Consider the following 18,452-nt stretch of genomic DNA (forward strand, 5'->3'; position numbering starts at 1 on the left):
CCAAAAGCATCTGGGATCAGAACTAGAGAGCACTGGATCTGCTCACAGGACAATTCAGACTACCCAAAGGATCAGTATGAACAAAAACTACCGCCTGCTGGACTTATAAGCATAACACTGACCTGGTTGGTCACAGGACACTGCCCCAAAGAAACAAGTTTCTCTTAAGAACTACAGTTCCAAGCTACTGGAACATTTCCCCTCTTCTAAAGAGTTGCTCCCCAGTGCAAACCCCTCTGCAGTGACATTAAATTGAGGTGAAGGCATTTGTGGTCAAGGTGTTGTGCTTAACTTGTCATCAGGATTTGGAATAATTTCCCTGGTCTGGCTCTTTCAAAAGCTCACTGCTTCATCTCCCCCTGCAGTTTTAGCCTCAGCCAAACCAGAGCTGTACTGTCTTATGATCCCTCCAAGAAAAACTGGGTTTGATAATCCCTTATTTTGACTCCTAGTCAGGCTTTGATATTTTTCTGCTCTGATAACGGGATTAGTACTGATTAACACTCCAATCACTCTTGCTTGCTGATGCAAACACACTGAGGCAGCCACCTTGGAAATTAGCAGTCAGGGTTGCAAATAAGACAGAGCTGACACAGGGCATTAAATGTGGCCAAAAATGAAGGAAAACACAACAATCTAATGCCTTTTGCATATGGCAGGAGTCACAGTCTGATCAAATAACCATGGACACAGTAAATACAGACAGAGAGCGACAGATGGAATTTTGCTCAGAATAACTTCAGGGCAGAGTAGTATTTGCAAAGCCAAGAACAAACAGAAAAATCCTACTTAAAATATCTGTAATTTCCCTCAGATGGGCACTATCACTGTACAGAGGCTTTGTTCATTTTCTTAAACACAAACTGAACCCAATTCAGTGCTGACATGCAGTGTGATAGGGAAGCTACTCAGTAAATCCCCTGCAGCATTCCCCTTGCCAATATGTGTTTATTCCAGAGCATTCCCTGGTCTTTGGGATGACTTCCCATTCCAGAAATGCCTCCCTAGAGCTCCAGCCTTCACATGCATCTCGGGGAAATGGTGACTCTCAACTAGAATTGCATCTAAGCATGTACTGGCAGAATAATTAGCAGCTGTCGTATAAAGCAACATGGTATTTATTGAATCTGATTTGTTTTGCTTAATTATATATTGCATTATGCTTTAATTTTTTATGCTTTTAATTTTTTAAGGCTGTTAGAGTGGGCTTCATTTTATAAAATTAAATTTCAATTAATTAAGCCTTATTGATTATTGTAACCTATATGAATATTCCTTGTTAGAAACATCTTTAACTTACACAAGTATATGTGCCATATATGAACATGCATTATATGGGGACAAGAATATTTCAAATTTATAGTAGAAATATTAAGTGATTACAAGATTTTTACAAACTTAACTATGCCAAAAGAAAATTGAGCTTTATTAATAAAAGCCATTGCACCTTGCAGAACAGTTGTATGCAGGACACATCACACGATGTGTGGTGATCTCACAGCTCAGGCTGCAGATCAGCTGAGTACATGGAAATATTTCTCACTGCTGCTCTGTAGTTCTTGAAACTCTTCTGGGCCAGTGAGAAAATTGATAGCTAAACTCTGTATTATGATCTGGTTTCGTGTGTCTTGGGGAAAAAGATTTGGATAAAAGTTTTAAATTAAATTACTCTCTCCCATCATTAGAGACACCACTTTAGAGGGGGAAAGGACTCTGTCACCTTCATATTTTCATCTTGTTTTCTGTGTAAAACACGTGCAGTCTTAAGATCTCACACTGCAATAGAATTATTTTAATCCTGGAGATACTTTCTGGTTTGGTTTGGTTTTGAAGTAAGCTTTTTGTCTGTGGGTGTTTTAGACAAACCCAGGTGCCACTGTACCACCCTCACTTGGGCAGTACTACCTGGCTGTGCCAGTTGTGGAATACTGGGGCAAACAAGAAAAATGCAATTTTTAAACCAGTTCAGTGTGTAAATACTATTCACACCTTACAGGTTAGGAATGTGGGAATAAAGTTTGAATTCCACTGTAAACTCAATGTAAAAGCACTGGCTCCCCCGGCAACTCAAAGTGGCTAGAATTTACATTAAAGAACCTAAAATCAGTCCAGAAAAGTGGGAGAGAAACAGAATAGGAAACACAACCAGTCCAATACTTCCTGCTCCGCTTTAGTGACCAAATACTTCTTCCTGTGGAACAGTGGCCATGAGGGACATCTCACTTTTCCAATCTTTCTCTAAACTCACAAAACATAGCTTTAGATGCATTAGAATTAATCTAGCTTCCAATATTTTTATACAAATTAAGAATTTCAAAGCCTGGAACAAATAAATTCAGTTCTTCCTTGACTATAGCCCAAGAATGTGCAATAAAATCGATACATTTCTCTTTAAAGAAAAGTAAAGCTCTAAATATTTTTGACATATGCACATCTTGGAAAACTTGGATGCCACATTCTGTTTTTTATTCCATGGAAAAACCTGTCAATTCACAAGGAACAACAGCATCTCTCAAAATGAAGAGATCCTCAGCACACCCTTTCCACAGCTGGAAAGGCTCTTATGCCACAGTTGAGGCAAAGGCATGGAAGCACCCTGAGGAAAGGATTCCTGATGGAGAAATCCTGTTTTTCTGTGCATTTCCTGCTTAGGAGGCAGAATCAGTTAGGGTGTCAGCATCTGTCAGATCTCAGAAGCTTCCGAATCGTCACTGAGAGAAATCTAAAGTCACTTTCCCCAGCCTCCATTTACTGGGATGTTTGGGGCACAGCAATGGACTGTTTTCCTAAATGGCTCTGTCAAGTATGTGTGGAGCCAAATGCTGTTCAGTCACATTTCCCTTCACTGTTAACTTTTAGGTTTGCAATGTTCATGGGACATATACTATAATCCATAAGTATGCAACCAGGCCATTTTTTCATGTTTGTTAGATTTATTTCTGATTATGTCTAAAAATCCACTTTCCTACAGGCCCACACACTCCTGTTCCTCCTCCTTGTAGATAATCCACAAAAGGATTTGAGGCAACCTAACTCAGTCCTGTTTTAGAGAAGCAATTTAATATGGGATAATCACTGGGGTGCAGTATCTTCCTAACTGAAAGAGATTTCTTTGCTTTTCTATAGACCACCTCTCCCACATTCAAAATAAAATTCGCCTCGCATGCAAGCTATTCCCTGAGAGAAGGTAGGAAAGATATGGATCATCTCCCTGAAGTCACTCCACCAAATAACAAAGCAAATAACAGGAAGGTCAATTCTCAAGTCAGTTGCACTGCACAAGACCAAACAGAAGCTCTCCATAATTCTCAGCTATTTCAAGTAAAAATTAAGTTTAGTTGGGTTTAACAAACTCATTGATAAACCCAGCAGACTGTGAGTGATTTCTACTTTTTTGTCATGGAAAAAGGTTATTTTCAGTAATAAGCATGCCAGCTGCAGGCATGCCCTGTGAAATGTGTTTTTGATTACAAATGCTGGTTTGTTGAATTAAACCCATAATATGAATTCAAATACATGGTAGTGTTTGAAAGAGAAGAATGAGTAATTCTGATGGAATGAAAAAATTAATCAGAAATCACATTTAGGGGTACAAATACCCCACTGAACCCACATATTAACAATATGGTAGTTCTCATTCTAATGAAATAAAACCAAAACAACAGACAAGGATTATGAAGTATCTTCAAATCTGAGAGATAAGAGTGGTGGAGACTAGGGCTTGATCTAAAATCCACTGGAGCCAAGCAAGCACCAATATTCAACTTCAGCCTGATTTTGGATCAAGGGCCTAAGTCTTTTTAATGGAAATGTGAGTATGAAAGCCTAAACAGAGAAGAAAAGAATTGAAAGAGCTCACTCTCTACATATTTGTATGCACATATATATACCCACAAAACACAGGCTATCATTTCACTTTACAACAATTTTATTTATTGCAGCATAGCTAAAATCTCTTCTTTGGTTTAAAAGAAAAAAAAGGAAATAGCTAAGTAGTGTCTACTACCAAAGATACACAAAATATTGAAATTGTGACTACACTGTACATCAATACTGCAATTGAAAGAAAAAAGCAGAGTATGCAACACAGCCTTTGAACTAAAGAACAAATAATTTAAAAAATAGAATTATTACTGTCCCTGGAAGTACTTTCTCAATAGTGGACATGGTGTTCAGATAATAGCTTTTGTAAGTGACAGGAATCTTTAACACTGAAAGTTTATATGGCTATGCCAGGTGTGAGGCAAACCATCAAATAAAAGCACGCCCAACTTCCCCTGGCTTGCTTTGGCTAAAAAAAATCACACCACCACTGCTTTCCAGTCTTAATCAGTTAATAAAACTTAAGGCACATCAGTGGCTTTGTGGGTTATCAGCATTCTTGTCCGCTGGGGCTTCTTTGGTTCTATTGTCAAGAGTACTTCACAACAACCTCTTTTTGCAAGAACTAGGAACTGTGTCTGGGTTACTAACCAATAAAAGAGCATCACGGACACACTGAGTTACACAGCTCTAGGCAGAATTTAGTTGGGCTTCACTCAATTTCATTCATCCAGGTGGTAACACAGGTACACTTGAGCACAGAATACACAGAGAGCGCTCATTACACAGAGACCAGGAGCTTTCCTGGCTTTTCCTTCTAGGCCTACTCTATGAGGGGGAAAAAGCAAAGGAGATGAAAAAAAAAAAAAAAAGGAAAACTAAGTGAATTACTCCTAGCACAAGTCAATAATTTCTGTTTTATTAAAAACTTACAGGTTTTCCTCTGTCTTCACTGTCCTTTAAAAGTTTCTATAGCAACCTACAACGGCTTAAATGCTTTCAAACAGTGGCCGCTCAACCGAACAAGGGTAAAAAAACAAACAGAAATTAACCACGAGCCGGGGGGGGGGGGGAAGGGGTGGGAGGGGGGGGAGGGAAGAGCTATTTGGAAGTGCGAGGTTCCAACTGCTATTTCTGGGGGCCCAGAGCGAGCTGGACTTTGTGGACATGGTGGAAGCAGCTTTGCATGCAGAGAGCCAGGGAGGAGAGGCAGCGCTTACCTGCTTCGGACAGGTCCCGCAGGGAGGAGCTGAGCGCGCTCCGCTTCAGCCCCTCGCCCCCGGCGTAGCTGTCATCCAGGCACGCCCTGGGCAGGGTCCCGTTCCCGGCATCCTTCTTCAGGCTGGAGCATTGCGACATGCTGGGACGCACCACCCCCTTCTGCTTCTCCAACTCGGCTGCAACACACATGGGGATTTTTCAGGGTTTTAGTCGGGATAAAACAACCAAGAGCATCCCTGTGTCTGTAGGGAACGCCAGAGAGGAGCTTCACCCCTCAACCAACAGCTGCATGTTGATGAGGGACTCTTTTGGAAAAATGGGTAAAATTTCATGTTTAGACATTCACGGGACTACCAGCAAAACATACCGTTTTGGACCATGGCTTCCTTATTGACTTGCAATATAGAAATGAAGAAAAATTAAATGAAGCTTATTGGAAGGGCCATCATTGGGAATTTCAGTGTGAGGTAAATTACCCCTAAAATTCTTGCTTTAATTTATGATACAAATCACAGATCCATCTCTCCCTGTCCACATTATCCCTAAAATTCTTACTGGAATTTATGCTACAAATCACAGATCCAGCTCTACTCTTATCCACATTATCCCTAAAATTCTTACTGGAATTTATGCTACGAATCACAGACCTGGCTCTCCTCTGTCCATTGCTATTTGCAGCTTGTCTGGGATAAATTCCACTGCAGCTACACTGCAGTAAATAGGAGTCAATGAACTCAGCTGGGGCTTAAGGCATTATTGGTTTTTTTCCTCTTTCTTGAGTCAAAGTCATGGAAAAACCCACATTATTTTGAACTTTTAAGGAGTTCTAATGTGTTATACACATATTCAGAATTTTCTTCTTTTGATTAGCTGGAAAATGCTCTATTATATGTACCTTTGTACTTACACTCTATTCTGTGCTTTTCCATTTCTTGAACTTCTGCAATTGATTCCCTCAAATCGTCTGTAAACTTCTTCCTGTCCTGAGGATTTGGTGCATTGAAATTTATAAGTACTTTGATATCTGCTCCTGGAACAGCTGACGTGAGCCGAATGCCATTTGGATAATCTGGAAGAAAAAAGCAAGAAAAACTAAGCTCTGATTATTACAATTACTTTTAATAAAAATACCCACCAAAACTGAAAGCTTTTTACTAATATTACCACAGAGGATACAAAGTCAGAAATAAAAGGCTGACAGCACAAAATTAGAATAAAAATCCCTAAGGTATGTTGGAACAGCTAAACTATCAAATATTGAACAAATATTGAGGGATAGCTTTATGTAGCTGCTACCCTTAAGGTACAATACCCAATATATATCAAAAACAGCAGAAAGAAGGCAAAAAGCTAAGGGGGTAACTTTTATTTCATGGAGCAGATCCCATCACCTATCTTACCCACTTGTGACCAAGGTTTTCTTTCTCTGAGTTAAAGGCTACTTGAAGACATTTCAAATACTACATATTGTCTTTTAACTCATTATTTGCAGGAAGACAAACACACAAACAGGTACAGATTTATTATTTCCTATTGGATTGTATTCCCTACATCCTACTTTCCTTTTTTTCTCTTAAATAAAGTGAAAAGTATCTGTGAAATCACATACTGAAGAAGTAAAAGGACTGATTTGGTTTTTTCACCCTTCTTTTGACCCATATTATGGACTTTTAATAACAAAAGGCAGATTTTTCAGGAAACTGTCCTTGCCTCTTTTCTAGGTGTACTTCTGAAATTTTAACAGTTAACAAAATTATCTGCTGGTTGAGAAGGTTCAGTTACAGAAAGATACTCAGAATGAAAATATGTTCTGCTGCAGAAAACAAATCAGTCTTTGCTTGAAGCACAGACCTGGAGCAATGGGGTGTCAGCAAACCTCAACATGTTTGCTTTTACTCAGCTGCCTTCCCCTCTTGGTTCACTAAAGCTCTCAAATATTTACTTCAGTATTTGAGCCCAAGCTCAAGAGCTCCCATGTACTAAAACTTCCCTCCCTCAAGAATCAGCAGATGAAGTGAGATACTCCTTTCCCTCAAAGCCATGAGGTTTCAACAAGATTTCAAATATTGTTGTGTTGAGAAACTGCTTTGAGAAACCAGTGCACATGCTTGGCTTTTTTAGGATACCTTAACTTTGGCTTTTTTAAGGTAGTTTATCTTTGGCTTTCTTAGGGTACTCAAACTCCCAGATGAAAGCTGCAACTAAAAGTGAAGCAAGTCCATTTACAATCCTCAGGGAAAATAGAGCAGCTGCTCTAATAGAGGTCCTGAGGGGAAGGAGGGACGGATTTGGGAGTTTTGCTGGGATTTGCTATCAATATGTCACACAAGAAGAACAGCCAAAGGGTCCCAGTGCTGGGCAGGCTCAGGTGGGATGTTTGGAACACCGGCACAGGGAATGCAACAAACAGCTCTGGACCACTCCAGGGGAAAGAATAAAAACGTTTACAAAACCAAGCAAGGAAACTTGGCAACCCCAAAGTCACTGGGTCTGCCCCCACCTACGAGCCAAGAAGGAATTTCCACATAACAAGCACATGTATTTTATTACCAGAGGTACTTCTCTGCAGTGTATTGATCAAGTTTTAGGAAATACTTATATCAGTATTTCTTGGTTTCAGTCACACTCTCTCCTAAGTGATCTGCTCCCTCTCTATATTTTGTTAGTGATTTTGACTGAAAATGGAAAATATACTTCCCTTATGGCCTATTTGTTTACTAGAGATATGTGGCATTGTTTTCCCTTTTGGAGCTCATCCATCCCTCAACATAATTGACTTCTATCATTAAAAGTCAATTCTTCTATCACCAGTGCCAGTCATTTGTTCAACCTCACCAGCAGTGAAACCAGTATTTTAGTTGCTTCTGCTTTAGCAACACTGACTTTTATTCCCTTGGAACCAGGGAACAGCTGCTCCACACAGAGTTACTGATGGCTCTGGCCAAAACAAGCATAAAGCTTGCTGGGGATAGGTGAGACCAAAAATATCAAATTTTACAAGTCAAAGGGGACAAATACTTCTCTTTCCCAAATGGAAAATTGTGCATCCCACCAATATTAGAGTACAGTCTGTTCACTGATTCACTGCAGTAAATTCAACTCAGAAGCCCTCCTGAAGTGCCTCAGTCAAAATGCCTCCAGTTCCCTGGGAGGAATCCAATGCTTTACTTCTTATTTCACTAGAGATATTTTTTAATTTATTTGATAAGTGTTTCTACTTAGCATGCTTGTGTTTTTGAAATATATTTTATTTAATATGGCATCAGAGAATTATAAATCCATCTATTTTTAGTAGAATCCAGGATAGACCTATTTGGCCTTTCCCTCCAAAACTAAATTTTGTATCATTTATCATGAGTTCACAAGAGAAAGAATGGATGCACAGAAATAATCTGTGGGCTGCCAAACTTCTGTGAGCTCTGCAAAACCTTCCCTTTGGAAATCTCCAGAGGCTTTGGCTCAGTAACAGCAATGGATCTTTAGGGAGTACATTCTCAAGGGCAAGGCAAAACTAAGAACCTTGCATGATGGAAGAGCACAGGAACTACTGCAGCTCACACTGAACTGTATCCAGTTCATCAAGTGGTAAAGATTTGGTAACAAAACATGAATTCAGTTAGGCTGTCTCCCTATGTACCATACAAACAACTCTGCTCTGCTGTCTCTACTGATGCTGTATTTGGGCTTAGAAGCAGGATTTTAGCAAATTATTTGGGTTTTTGTCTGCCAAGAAGCATTGAAGATAAAAAGAATATTGGACTGATGCAGATTGTAAGAGACATAAACAAAAGGTGTCAAAAAAATGAAAGTTTATGATTTGTATTTAAATTTGAGGTAGCACACATTATCTAGGCAAAGTTAGGCCATAAATCAGGAAAATAAATTAAATAGTGTTTTGAATTACAGATATCATTATAAGAGTCATTATTTATTATCACTCAGTGCCAGCTAACTGTACCACTGACTCAGCAACAGATGTGTTTGTTTCTTGGCAATCCTTTTATTCTTTACAAGTAATCACAAACACATTTGGGGAGATTTGGCTTCTGACTACAACCAAAAAACTCCATTTTTTATACCGACAACATCTTGTTTTGAACTTTACAACTAAGTTAAGTCCAGAGCAATTTTATTCCTAAACTCAGAATCAAGTCCTGTCCATCCCTTTCACTTACACCATTCTTGTTTTATTTATGAACAAAGAGGTCCTCTAAAAAGAGAGGAAATACTTACACTGGTTCTCAAAGAGAAGAACTTGCATTCCATAGAGGGAAAAGGACTGTCGAAAACTGTATGTAACAGAGTTCTTCTTCTTCTGAAAAATCTTGGTCACCTGAAATGTATCAGATAAACAAAGTGAAATATTCCTTCTACCAAATGTGCCTGTGGAAAATTATTTCTCTGATAATTAGCATAAGAGAAAACATTTTATTTAGAAGAAAGTTATAAATCTGTCAGAGAAAATGCACTTATGAGGTTTTTCCATTTTTTAAAATGTAACTGTGCTGTATTTAATCTCCTCCTGCTGCTGAAAAAACCAAAGCTCTGCAACATCATCTCTCTAAAGCAGAAGGGTTAATATTTTATCCAGACACAAAGCTTTTGTGTTCTCTCTCCTCCAGAACTCTACTTCTTGAAATTCCAAAACCAAAATTAATATGCATCTTTCTGTGCTAGCAAAAATGAAAATACATTTAAGTTATCCTTAAACCCCCCAAATTTAGATGCTACCACACCAACAAAATTGGTCTATATTATTCCCCAAACAGTTTGATAAAACTACTGATATCTGAGTAAGTACTAAAAAATAGCAGAACTAGCAGTTTCCATTCAAGCTTCCATTTACAACTGCTAGGTTATACTCAGAAGAAAAAGGATTAATGTTTTTTATTTAATTCTTGGTTTTAAGGTGTGCAGCTATGTAAAAACCCACATACAATAATATCGTGTATATGAGGTGTGCCTTTTTCCTAACAAAATATGAAATATTTGGTGTAGTCCTCACTTCTCAGGTAACAGCCAAGTGCATTCCAAATGGAGTGCAACAAATTTTTCTATTTTTAAAAGTAAATCAACCAAATAATTCCAAGCTGTCCTGAGTTCTGTATGTCTGCTTTTCAAAAGACTGGTCAAGTTAGTCTGTGAGGGTAAGTGCACACTAAAAAGTAAAGTCAACTGTAAAATCTATTTCAACAGATTCTATTCCACAAGTACCTTGAATTCATTATTCATTGAATAAATAATGTCTCTGTTTATCCTTTAGGGCAATGGGTGAACTGGAAGTGAGGTTTTTTCTCTATAGTAAAAGCTACTGCACCAAATACCTTCCTACAGAGTGTAGCCGTCAATAAAAGACTTCCATTTAAAAAACAAATTATACAGAATTAAAAAAATTAGAATATAAATCCCTTAATTATTCCAGGATTGTTGGAATACAGGATAACAGATACTTATTTTTAGGAATGATCACGTGCTTTATCGCCAGTGATTTCATGGAGATATGATTTCTGAATACCACATTCTCTCTTCCTGGCAATACATACCACGAGAAGATCATTAAATAAAAATATTTCTCGTTGGTGCAATCCAAGCTTCTGAGGTTTATTTGGATCTGGAACTTCAAACAGCCTACAGTAGCAAACAAGCCTCCGGTGGGGGAGAGAGAGCACCTGCAATAATACAAAAATTCATGATTCATATAACAACTTTTAGCCAAGAAAGAGCATTTTTCATAATTTTTTCAAAAATAATCCTTTTCTTTATAATACTTCAAATATTTTTACCTCTAAGCCCATTAGACCTTTTCATCCAAGGACCAACAACAGGAACATAAAGAGTTTATGTCACAAACTTGCAGGACATTCAAACTTCATCAAAGTTCTTCTCTAAAATGATCTCTAACAGCCTGCATCCCATACAGGATGGAAGCTCTACTGAGGATAGAGCTTTATTTTGTGAAATGGTAGAAATGTGAAAGAACTTGAGATTAACCTGAGTGGAAGCTCAAAGCAAGGGATGGTTCCTTCCAGGAGCATTTTTATTTTTATCAGAAGAAGAAAGGATGCAAAGCAACTTTAGTTTTTGTGAGATGCTGTAGGTTACTTTTTGTCAGCCATTGAATTAATTCAATTTGTTCATTCCCCATTACCAAGAAAATGGTGACTTTAGAACAAAGCAAATACATTTTCAATCTGTCTTATTCTCTCAAGCCAGCAAGAAAATCAAGACTGAGTTTCCATTTTCTTATTGGAAATGTCTGCTGAAGGTATCTCTGAAGCTGCTGAATGAGACTTGATTTCTTTCAAATGCAAATTATGAGATCTTGTTAAGAACACCAAAAGAAATCCATAAACTGGTGCATTATAAGATTTGGTGCATGTAAGTTTTAGCTTTATTACTGACCATGCCTATAATTTAAATTGGGAAACGGTATTTTCAATGTTCATCTATCATTCAGAAGTTTAACTGGCAGTATCTTTCCATGGTATCATTCAATTCTCAAATGAACCAGAAAGAACAAAGACACCATAACTCAGGTGGAAAGGTGAGGTGCAAAGTTCGATTTTAATTATTTGTTTATTCCTTAGTGGCTAATCTCTACAGTGATAATAATATTTCAAATAAATAAAAAGTGTACTAGAAAGGTCTGGAAGACCCTTGGCAATAAGTTAAGCAGTCTCTGAGACATGCATTTTTAAGAAAATCTTTATACCTTGGAGAGTTTTTACTATAACACAATGAAAATGTTGCCTGAAAGAACATCAGTAATTTAAAATTTTATAATGTTACAGAATGTCTTATTGCCAGTGTAGGAAAATGCTGCCAGTTACAATGACTATAAATTTTGAATGAGTAGGAGAGAAATACCTACACAACCAAGTCCATGGTGCAGAGATCCAATCTACAGTAGAAAGACACATACAAGTTGATTAAACTTCAGAGAAACACAGAACTGTATCATAACAAGGAAATACAGCACGCTCTGACTATTACTAAATGCCTATAAAATAAAAACAAATAGAGCTATCAATAAAGACTCTTGCCTGTTCCCTCATTTCCTTGCACACAGTTAAAAAGTCTCCCACCAGAACAATCCTTCAAACTAGAACTCCACCAAGGGCATTGTTTTCTTAATCCCATTTAATTTACAAGGTCAGGATTAGTTTTAGGATTTGAATTGCCACATATCTGAATAAAAAACAGAAACATGGAAAAAACTCATTTCCCACAGAAGCTTATATTTAAACCTAAATCCCCAATTATAGAAACAAAGTTTCATATTAAGTGCCTGAATACTGACTTCAGAATATTTATTTCCCTTCTTCTCAAAAACAGGTACAAGCTTTATAAAAACTTTGCTTTCTTTCTGCTTCTTCTTAAAAGGGATCTTCTCAGCACATTCTTTACTGGAAACAGACCAAAATTAGATTTTTGGTGGTCCCTCATTGCATTCCCCCATCCCCTGACTGAGGCTTGTCTGAGAAGAGATTACAATTCAAAGCCCTTTAACAGTAATAGGGAGAATCTTGAGATCCACATTCTCTTCCTCAAGAATATTCTCTTCCCCCAGCCCATCAGACCCTGATGCAGTTCCCTGGAGCTGATAAAAAACAGATATATGGCTTGAAAACCACGGAAGTCTAGGGCTTTTTGGCTTTGTTCTGGGCTGTCTTTGTGACTACTGACATGAAGGTTTGAATTCAGGAAGGCTGAACATCCACTGGTCCCTCTCCACATTAGTTACCTTTCCTAGCATGGAAAATACTGGTCTTAAAACCCTCTGTGCTCCTTAGTCAGAGGTAAAATGCTGTGGCCTTTCTTTTCTCTCTCCATTTCCAACAGATGTTTTGAAGAATCACTTATACAGGAAAATATTTCAGGACGTTTCCTACAACAATGCTATCTTTGGATGCTGAAACCCAGCACCAGAATCCATGGGACCTGGTTTCCAGATATATCCTAAGATAAAATGACACTGTTTCCCCTTACAAATCCCACATCATTGAAGGAGCTGAGCAGGTGACAAAGATGCTGATATGAACAGAACTTCTCTGTTACTCTTGTAAGTTATGGAGCCATAACTGACAGTGCAAATTTTGGAATAGAGTTCTCTACAATATTACATTAACAAAGTATTTTGATTCTTTAGAAGTAAATAAGAGAACAGCCTAAAATACAGATATTTCAGAATTGTAAAGTTTCACAATAAAGGATTTTAAGACTCCTAACATCATCATGTAACCCATGACTGCAAAAACAAAATTCATCTGCATGGATACTCCAGAATTTAAATCAACCTCATAGGGAATTACTTTGACAGTTTCTGCCCTTTTCCATCCATGGACCAGTCTGTACTGGGGAGCAGCACAGCTCTGCTGCCCTACCCTGCCTGTGCCCCATGGCAGGACAGAAGGCACTCACCGGTTTCTTGCCCACTATGAGCTTCTCCACCTTCTGCACCTGGGATACGTGGTCCTCATTGGTCTTCAGCTCGCGCTTGCGGATGCGCTCGTAGATCCCAATCAGCATCTCCCGTGGGATGTCCTCACCATCATCCACCCCTGCAGGGGCCAAGCCTCTGTTAGCAGGGATCTGATCCACACTGGCAGAAGACAAAAACCTGGGCATTCTCTGTTTTCCTGCCCTCCCAGTGCTAGTGCTGCCTGCTGATGTTTGTGCTGGTTTTTCCCAGCTGTCAGCCAGCTCCTCCTGTGTGTCCTTGTGCTGCCTCAGCCAGGCACAAAAACTGGTGTGAACATGATTTAAGCACTGATTGTGGTCCAGAAGTTCGCTGCCCATACACCCAAACATTGATGGAAATCACTCAGGTTTGGGAATTGTTTGTTTTAAAACTCCCATCTAAAACTAAGACATAAAAAGGCTGATTTCCTAAAGGATTTTTTTTTCTTTCACATTTCCTCTGTTTGGTATTAAAGCTATGAATTAAATTCCTTTTTAGACACTAAAACATCCATGGACATTCTCCTAGGAATACAACCCTGGGAGGAGGCTGAAGAACCATTTCATTTTGTCTCAATATTACTCAATGTTGTTCATGAAATAATTTCTTATGTGAGAATCATATGAATGCAGTAAAATTAATTTAACCAGTATTTCCTCTAAGATTTCAAAAATAACTAGTTTACTCTGGAAAAACAAATCAACAAAATAGCCCAGATCAAATATTATTATTTAGCACTGGGTGATTATCATTGGCATGGAATTCTAACAATGCCACACTGTCTTGAATGCCTGATCTCGAAATTTTAATAGCAGTGGAAGGAGTCTAATTTCACTAAGTGACTTAAAGCTGGATTTTCTAGGGACAGGGAGATGCATGTCTCTTTTTTAACCAGGTTTTAAAACAATAAACTCTTATCCCCCATTCAGAAGCAAAAATAGAGTATTTTGTCACCCAGTGCAACAACTGCTCCCATAAAAAATACAGTGATAAAATACAATTTGTTTGCAGATAGAAGCAAGCAAAACCACCTCTGTTCTGCCAAGCCTTCCATAGCCCACCCTCTGTAATTTACAGCTGCAGCAAGGTAGCCTGTTACAGAAATGCTTGTAATAACAAGAATTGCTGGGCATACATGCTGGAGTTCAGAGAGAATGCACTGTGTCTAATTCCCCAAATATAACTGCAGCATTATGCCAGGAGATGCCTATCAGGCCTTTGGAGTATTTGTGAATTTTACAATAAAATCTCAGCACTAACTTAAACTTTGCTAAGCTGAAATATCTGCTAAGCACAGGGTGTTCGTTGCTGCCTTATATCTAGGGAATAAAATCACCAGCCATTTAATTTTCAAGATCTGAAATTCCAGAACACCACAAGTACTTTGGTTTTACTGGTCCTAAAATGAAAGGTCCTGATAAAATATCCATCCACTCAAGAAAGACAAAATAAAAATGACAAAATATAACACAATTAATTCTGGTTTTGCTGCTATAGAAATGACTGAGGTCTGTCCAAATGGCAGTTACGTGACAGAATCATGAAGCTGTTCCCAGATGACACAGTGTCCCTGCAAGGACAGGAAAAAGCTTTTAGGAGCTTTGCCCTTAGGGTCTCTTACCCCTGAGGTTCTTGATGAAGTCCTCCAGCTTCATCTTGCGTTCGGGTTTGACATTGGGGCTGTACATGTCAGTGTTGAGCAGGATGATGGCGAAGGCCAGGATGAAGATGGTGTCGGGGTTGCGGAACTGCCGCACCACGCCTGGGTTGCAGATGCAGTAACGCTGGCTGGGAACACCAGGGGAGGCTGTCAGGGCTAGGAGGCACTTCTCAAATTCACCAAATAACCCACCTGCTGCTGATTCCTGAACAGCAAGCTACTGTTCCGTTTCCAGACACATCTTTAGCTTTCCATCCACATGTTTTCATAAGGCAATCCTTGAATGTACTAGGAGTTTGTTTCTATTTCACTGTAACTTCACTTACTACAATTTCTATATCCCATTTTTTTTCAGTGGTTAATACCCCAACAACAGGGAAGAACACAGCATTTATTTTGGCTTACTGCCATGTGGTGATTTCCACCTTATCCTGCCCTGGGTACACTGTGTCAGGACTGATAAGTGACTCCTCTTTCTCCCACAGCCATTGAAGTGTTTAATTAAAAGTTAGGAGTATACATACCCTAAAAAGTGCATGGGCTTATAATTTCACTCATACAAACTACTAAATCCAAATATATTCTTAGACATGTTAAAAAATCCTTAAGTATCTTTTCAACTTATGCCAGAAAGAACTTCTGAGGAAGTTCTATGAATACAAATGCCACATGTGAACAATACCACCAAATGAAATTTCCTATCTCATACTTAGCAAATCCACCCCCCCCCCCCCAAGATATATTTGAAAGTGTAGCTCATGAGGACACTGAAAATAATCAGGAAAGTTACTTGGATAAGCCCAAGTTCCCCAGTTCTGCAGTCTGATTGCAAAGCAGAAGGTTTCTGAAGGATTTATTTCACATCCTACCTAAAAGCTTCAATGAGCCGCTCTACTTTCTGGGCTTCTCCTTGGACACGGATGTGTGCTTGAAATTTCCTGAGTGCTTCATCCAGCTCCATTGTGGAGAAGTCCATTTCATCCACCACACAGCTAGGACAAAAACAGATTCACATCGTGTCTCTTCATTTCTAACAACACAGTACCAAAGAGAAGATTCTGAAACAGAAGAAAACTTTTCGATTTTCCACCTGACAGAGATTAATGGAATTGTTTTTTAAACTTTCAGCAGCAATTGCAATAATTGCAGGTAAGCTGTGAAGGAAGGTTGAAAATAACAGATCAATAAGTATGTGCAAATGTGAGCAGACCCTTGTGTTTTTTAACAGAGGAGCTGCTGGAATGACAAATATCTGACCATTCTAAGTGATGTACCACTGCCACAAACAATTATTTGTTCTGTGCTTCCAGGCCAATCAACTATCACAATGCCTCCAATAATACATAGTTTATGCTGCTCAAAATATCGTATCTCACACAGCCTGCAGCAGACACAATAATCTGTACCAAATGGCTCTGTGTCTAGGAACATTCTTAAATGCAGAGAAAAATATAATCTTGTTTGGATATTCCCTTTATTATTACTGTAATTCTCATCTCCCCATCATTTGCCATGACTTTCAGTTAACATTTATGGAGAATTGATTACTTTTTTTCTCTGAAAATACAGTGCTGACGAAAAATAAAAGGGAACTATTTTAATATAATCAACAACACAAACTATGTCATTCTAATACTTTGTTTAAAGACTGCTTTAAAATCAGAGGTTTATAAATTTACTTTAAGCTTAGCTTTCAGTTTTGAAATGACCAGACATGAATCACTGTGAGTAACAGCACTGTAATGCAGAAACCATAGAAAGCACTATCCACTTTTAAAAGCTTTTTCTTAAATGTATAGATATACAATGACGAATTACAGTAGCTCGCATTTTTCTTCCAGTAACACTGCAGGTAATGTAGATTAACAAGTAATTTATTTCCTTTGCTTTTAATATTTTTCATTTTATGCAAAAGCACTATGAAACAGCAAGCCTGGCATTTCTCACACCCTTTCCAATGTTCACCTAAACTTTATTATCAGTTCTGCAGCAATTCTCACAGGCTTCCCTTTATTGCAAGTTCTGTTACACTTTGAAAAGCCCTTTTCTCATGCCAAGGCGTAAAGCACATGTGCAGAGTCAAAATGAATCAATTAGCACAATAAAGGACTCCCAGGAACACACTGGCAAACAGCAGGATGGGGAGGGGAATTAAACAGCATTTCTGTGAACCATGGAGAGAGCAGATTTACCACCATGAGCAGTGCTCACCTCTTCCCCACACCATACTCACTCTAACACATCCCTGTTGAACTGCTTCTGCCGATTTCCCAGGAATTCTCCGATCATCTGCCTGCTGAGCCCTTTCCTCTGCAGCAGGAAGTGGGCAACCCCAACAGGAGTGTCTGGCACAAATCCTCGCTCAATGAGGTACTGTACTCCTTTTTCAGGTTTTCTGAGGAGAAATGACAATACAAAAGTATGAATTTCCTTCCATTCCACCTGATCACATTTGATTAAAATTCCACAACAGTTCTGCCAATTATGGTCAATATATTCAATTAACCAATGTCCCAGCAGGATGAGCTAGTGTAGCTTCAGGAATATGCTCACTGCTAAGAGTGACAGCTTTGAGACACATTTTTGCCTGTTTTTACACATTCCCTGCTCCAGAACCTTCCCAAGGAGAAGGTGTGGATGCAAACAGCCTCCCTTGCCAGTGAAACAAAGCCCAACACCAGCTACTAAAAGCTCCTGGTGCTGGGGGAAGATTCCTTCCAGAAACTGAACTGAAAAGCTGCTGTTGAAAAACAAGAAACAAAAAGTTCCCTTGACATCCCCTCTGCCTGCTGGCAAAAGTTAAACTTCATGAATAAAAACATCTGAAGTGGTGTCCCTTGCAGCATGAGAATACAAAAAATAACGAGGAAAACTACAGTCAGTCAAGCAAAAAGAAGCAATTAAAAATGGTGTGGACCTCATCTAATTGAGATTTTTAGTTCCTTCCTTTAACACATCCACTGCCCCAGACTTCCCTCTGTCAGACAAGCGCCTTCCCAGTTTCTGCAGTGTTTTACATCTCTTCATACAGCTCCAGATATAGCTGTAATCACTTTCACATCCCAAAACAAAGCAAACCAAACTCATTTTAACTTATTAAAACGTGTGTGCTGGCAAGGAGGGTTGGGACAGAGCTGGCAATAAAACATATTGCTTATAAAGACAAATGCTGCTTTATTCTCAAGTGCTGCAAAATCCTCCTTTACTGCACACACCGTGCACTGCATCATCCAACATTGCAGCACAGCAGAAAACTATAATTCCTTTTAAAAATATTCAAGGGGAATC

General features: G+C 38.7%; 1 protein-coding gene across 8 annotated transcripts in view; it reads right to left on the reverse strand.

Moving 5' to 3' along the window:
* IQSEC1 (IQ motif and Sec7 domain ArfGEF 1) overlaps positions 1 to 18,452 on the reverse strand; it is a 291,177-nt gene that overhangs the window by 7,121 nt on the left and 265,604 nt on the right. For 4 of the 8 annotated variants that reach the window (XM_058844749.1, XM_058844753.1, XM_058844754.1 and 1 more), the window contains 9 exons: positions 17,398 to 17,559; positions 16,034 to 16,156; positions 15,126 to 15,292; positions 13,465 to 13,604; positions 11,915 to 11,944; positions 10,587 to 10,712; positions 9,277 to 9,376; positions 5,939 to 6,112; positions 5,043 to 5,219 (listed from right to left, as the gene is read on the reverse strand). In XM_058844749.1, coding sequence (XP_058700732.1) covers positions 5,043 to 5,219; positions 5,939 to 6,112; positions 9,277 to 9,376; positions 10,587 to 10,712; positions 11,915 to 11,944; positions 13,465 to 13,604; positions 15,126 to 15,292; positions 16,034 to 16,156; positions 17,398 to 17,559 — 1,199 coding nt within the window. The remainder of the gene's footprint in view (positions 1 to 5,042; positions 5,220 to 5,938; positions 6,113 to 9,276; positions 9,377 to 10,586; positions 10,713 to 11,914; positions 11,945 to 13,464; positions 13,605 to 15,125; positions 15,293 to 16,033; positions 16,157 to 17,397; positions 17,560 to 18,452) is intronic. The other 4 variants (XM_058844750.1, XM_058844755.1, XM_058844751.1 and 1 more) reach the window with 3 other exon arrangements.

Source organism: Poecile atricapillus, chromosome 9, assembly GCF_030490865.1.
Source record: "Poecile atricapillus isolate bPoeAtr1 chromosome 9, bPoeAtr1.hap1, whole genome shotgun sequence".
NCBI classification, from domain to species: Eukaryota; Metazoa; Chordata; class Aves; order Passeriformes; family Paridae; genus Poecile; species Poecile atricapillus.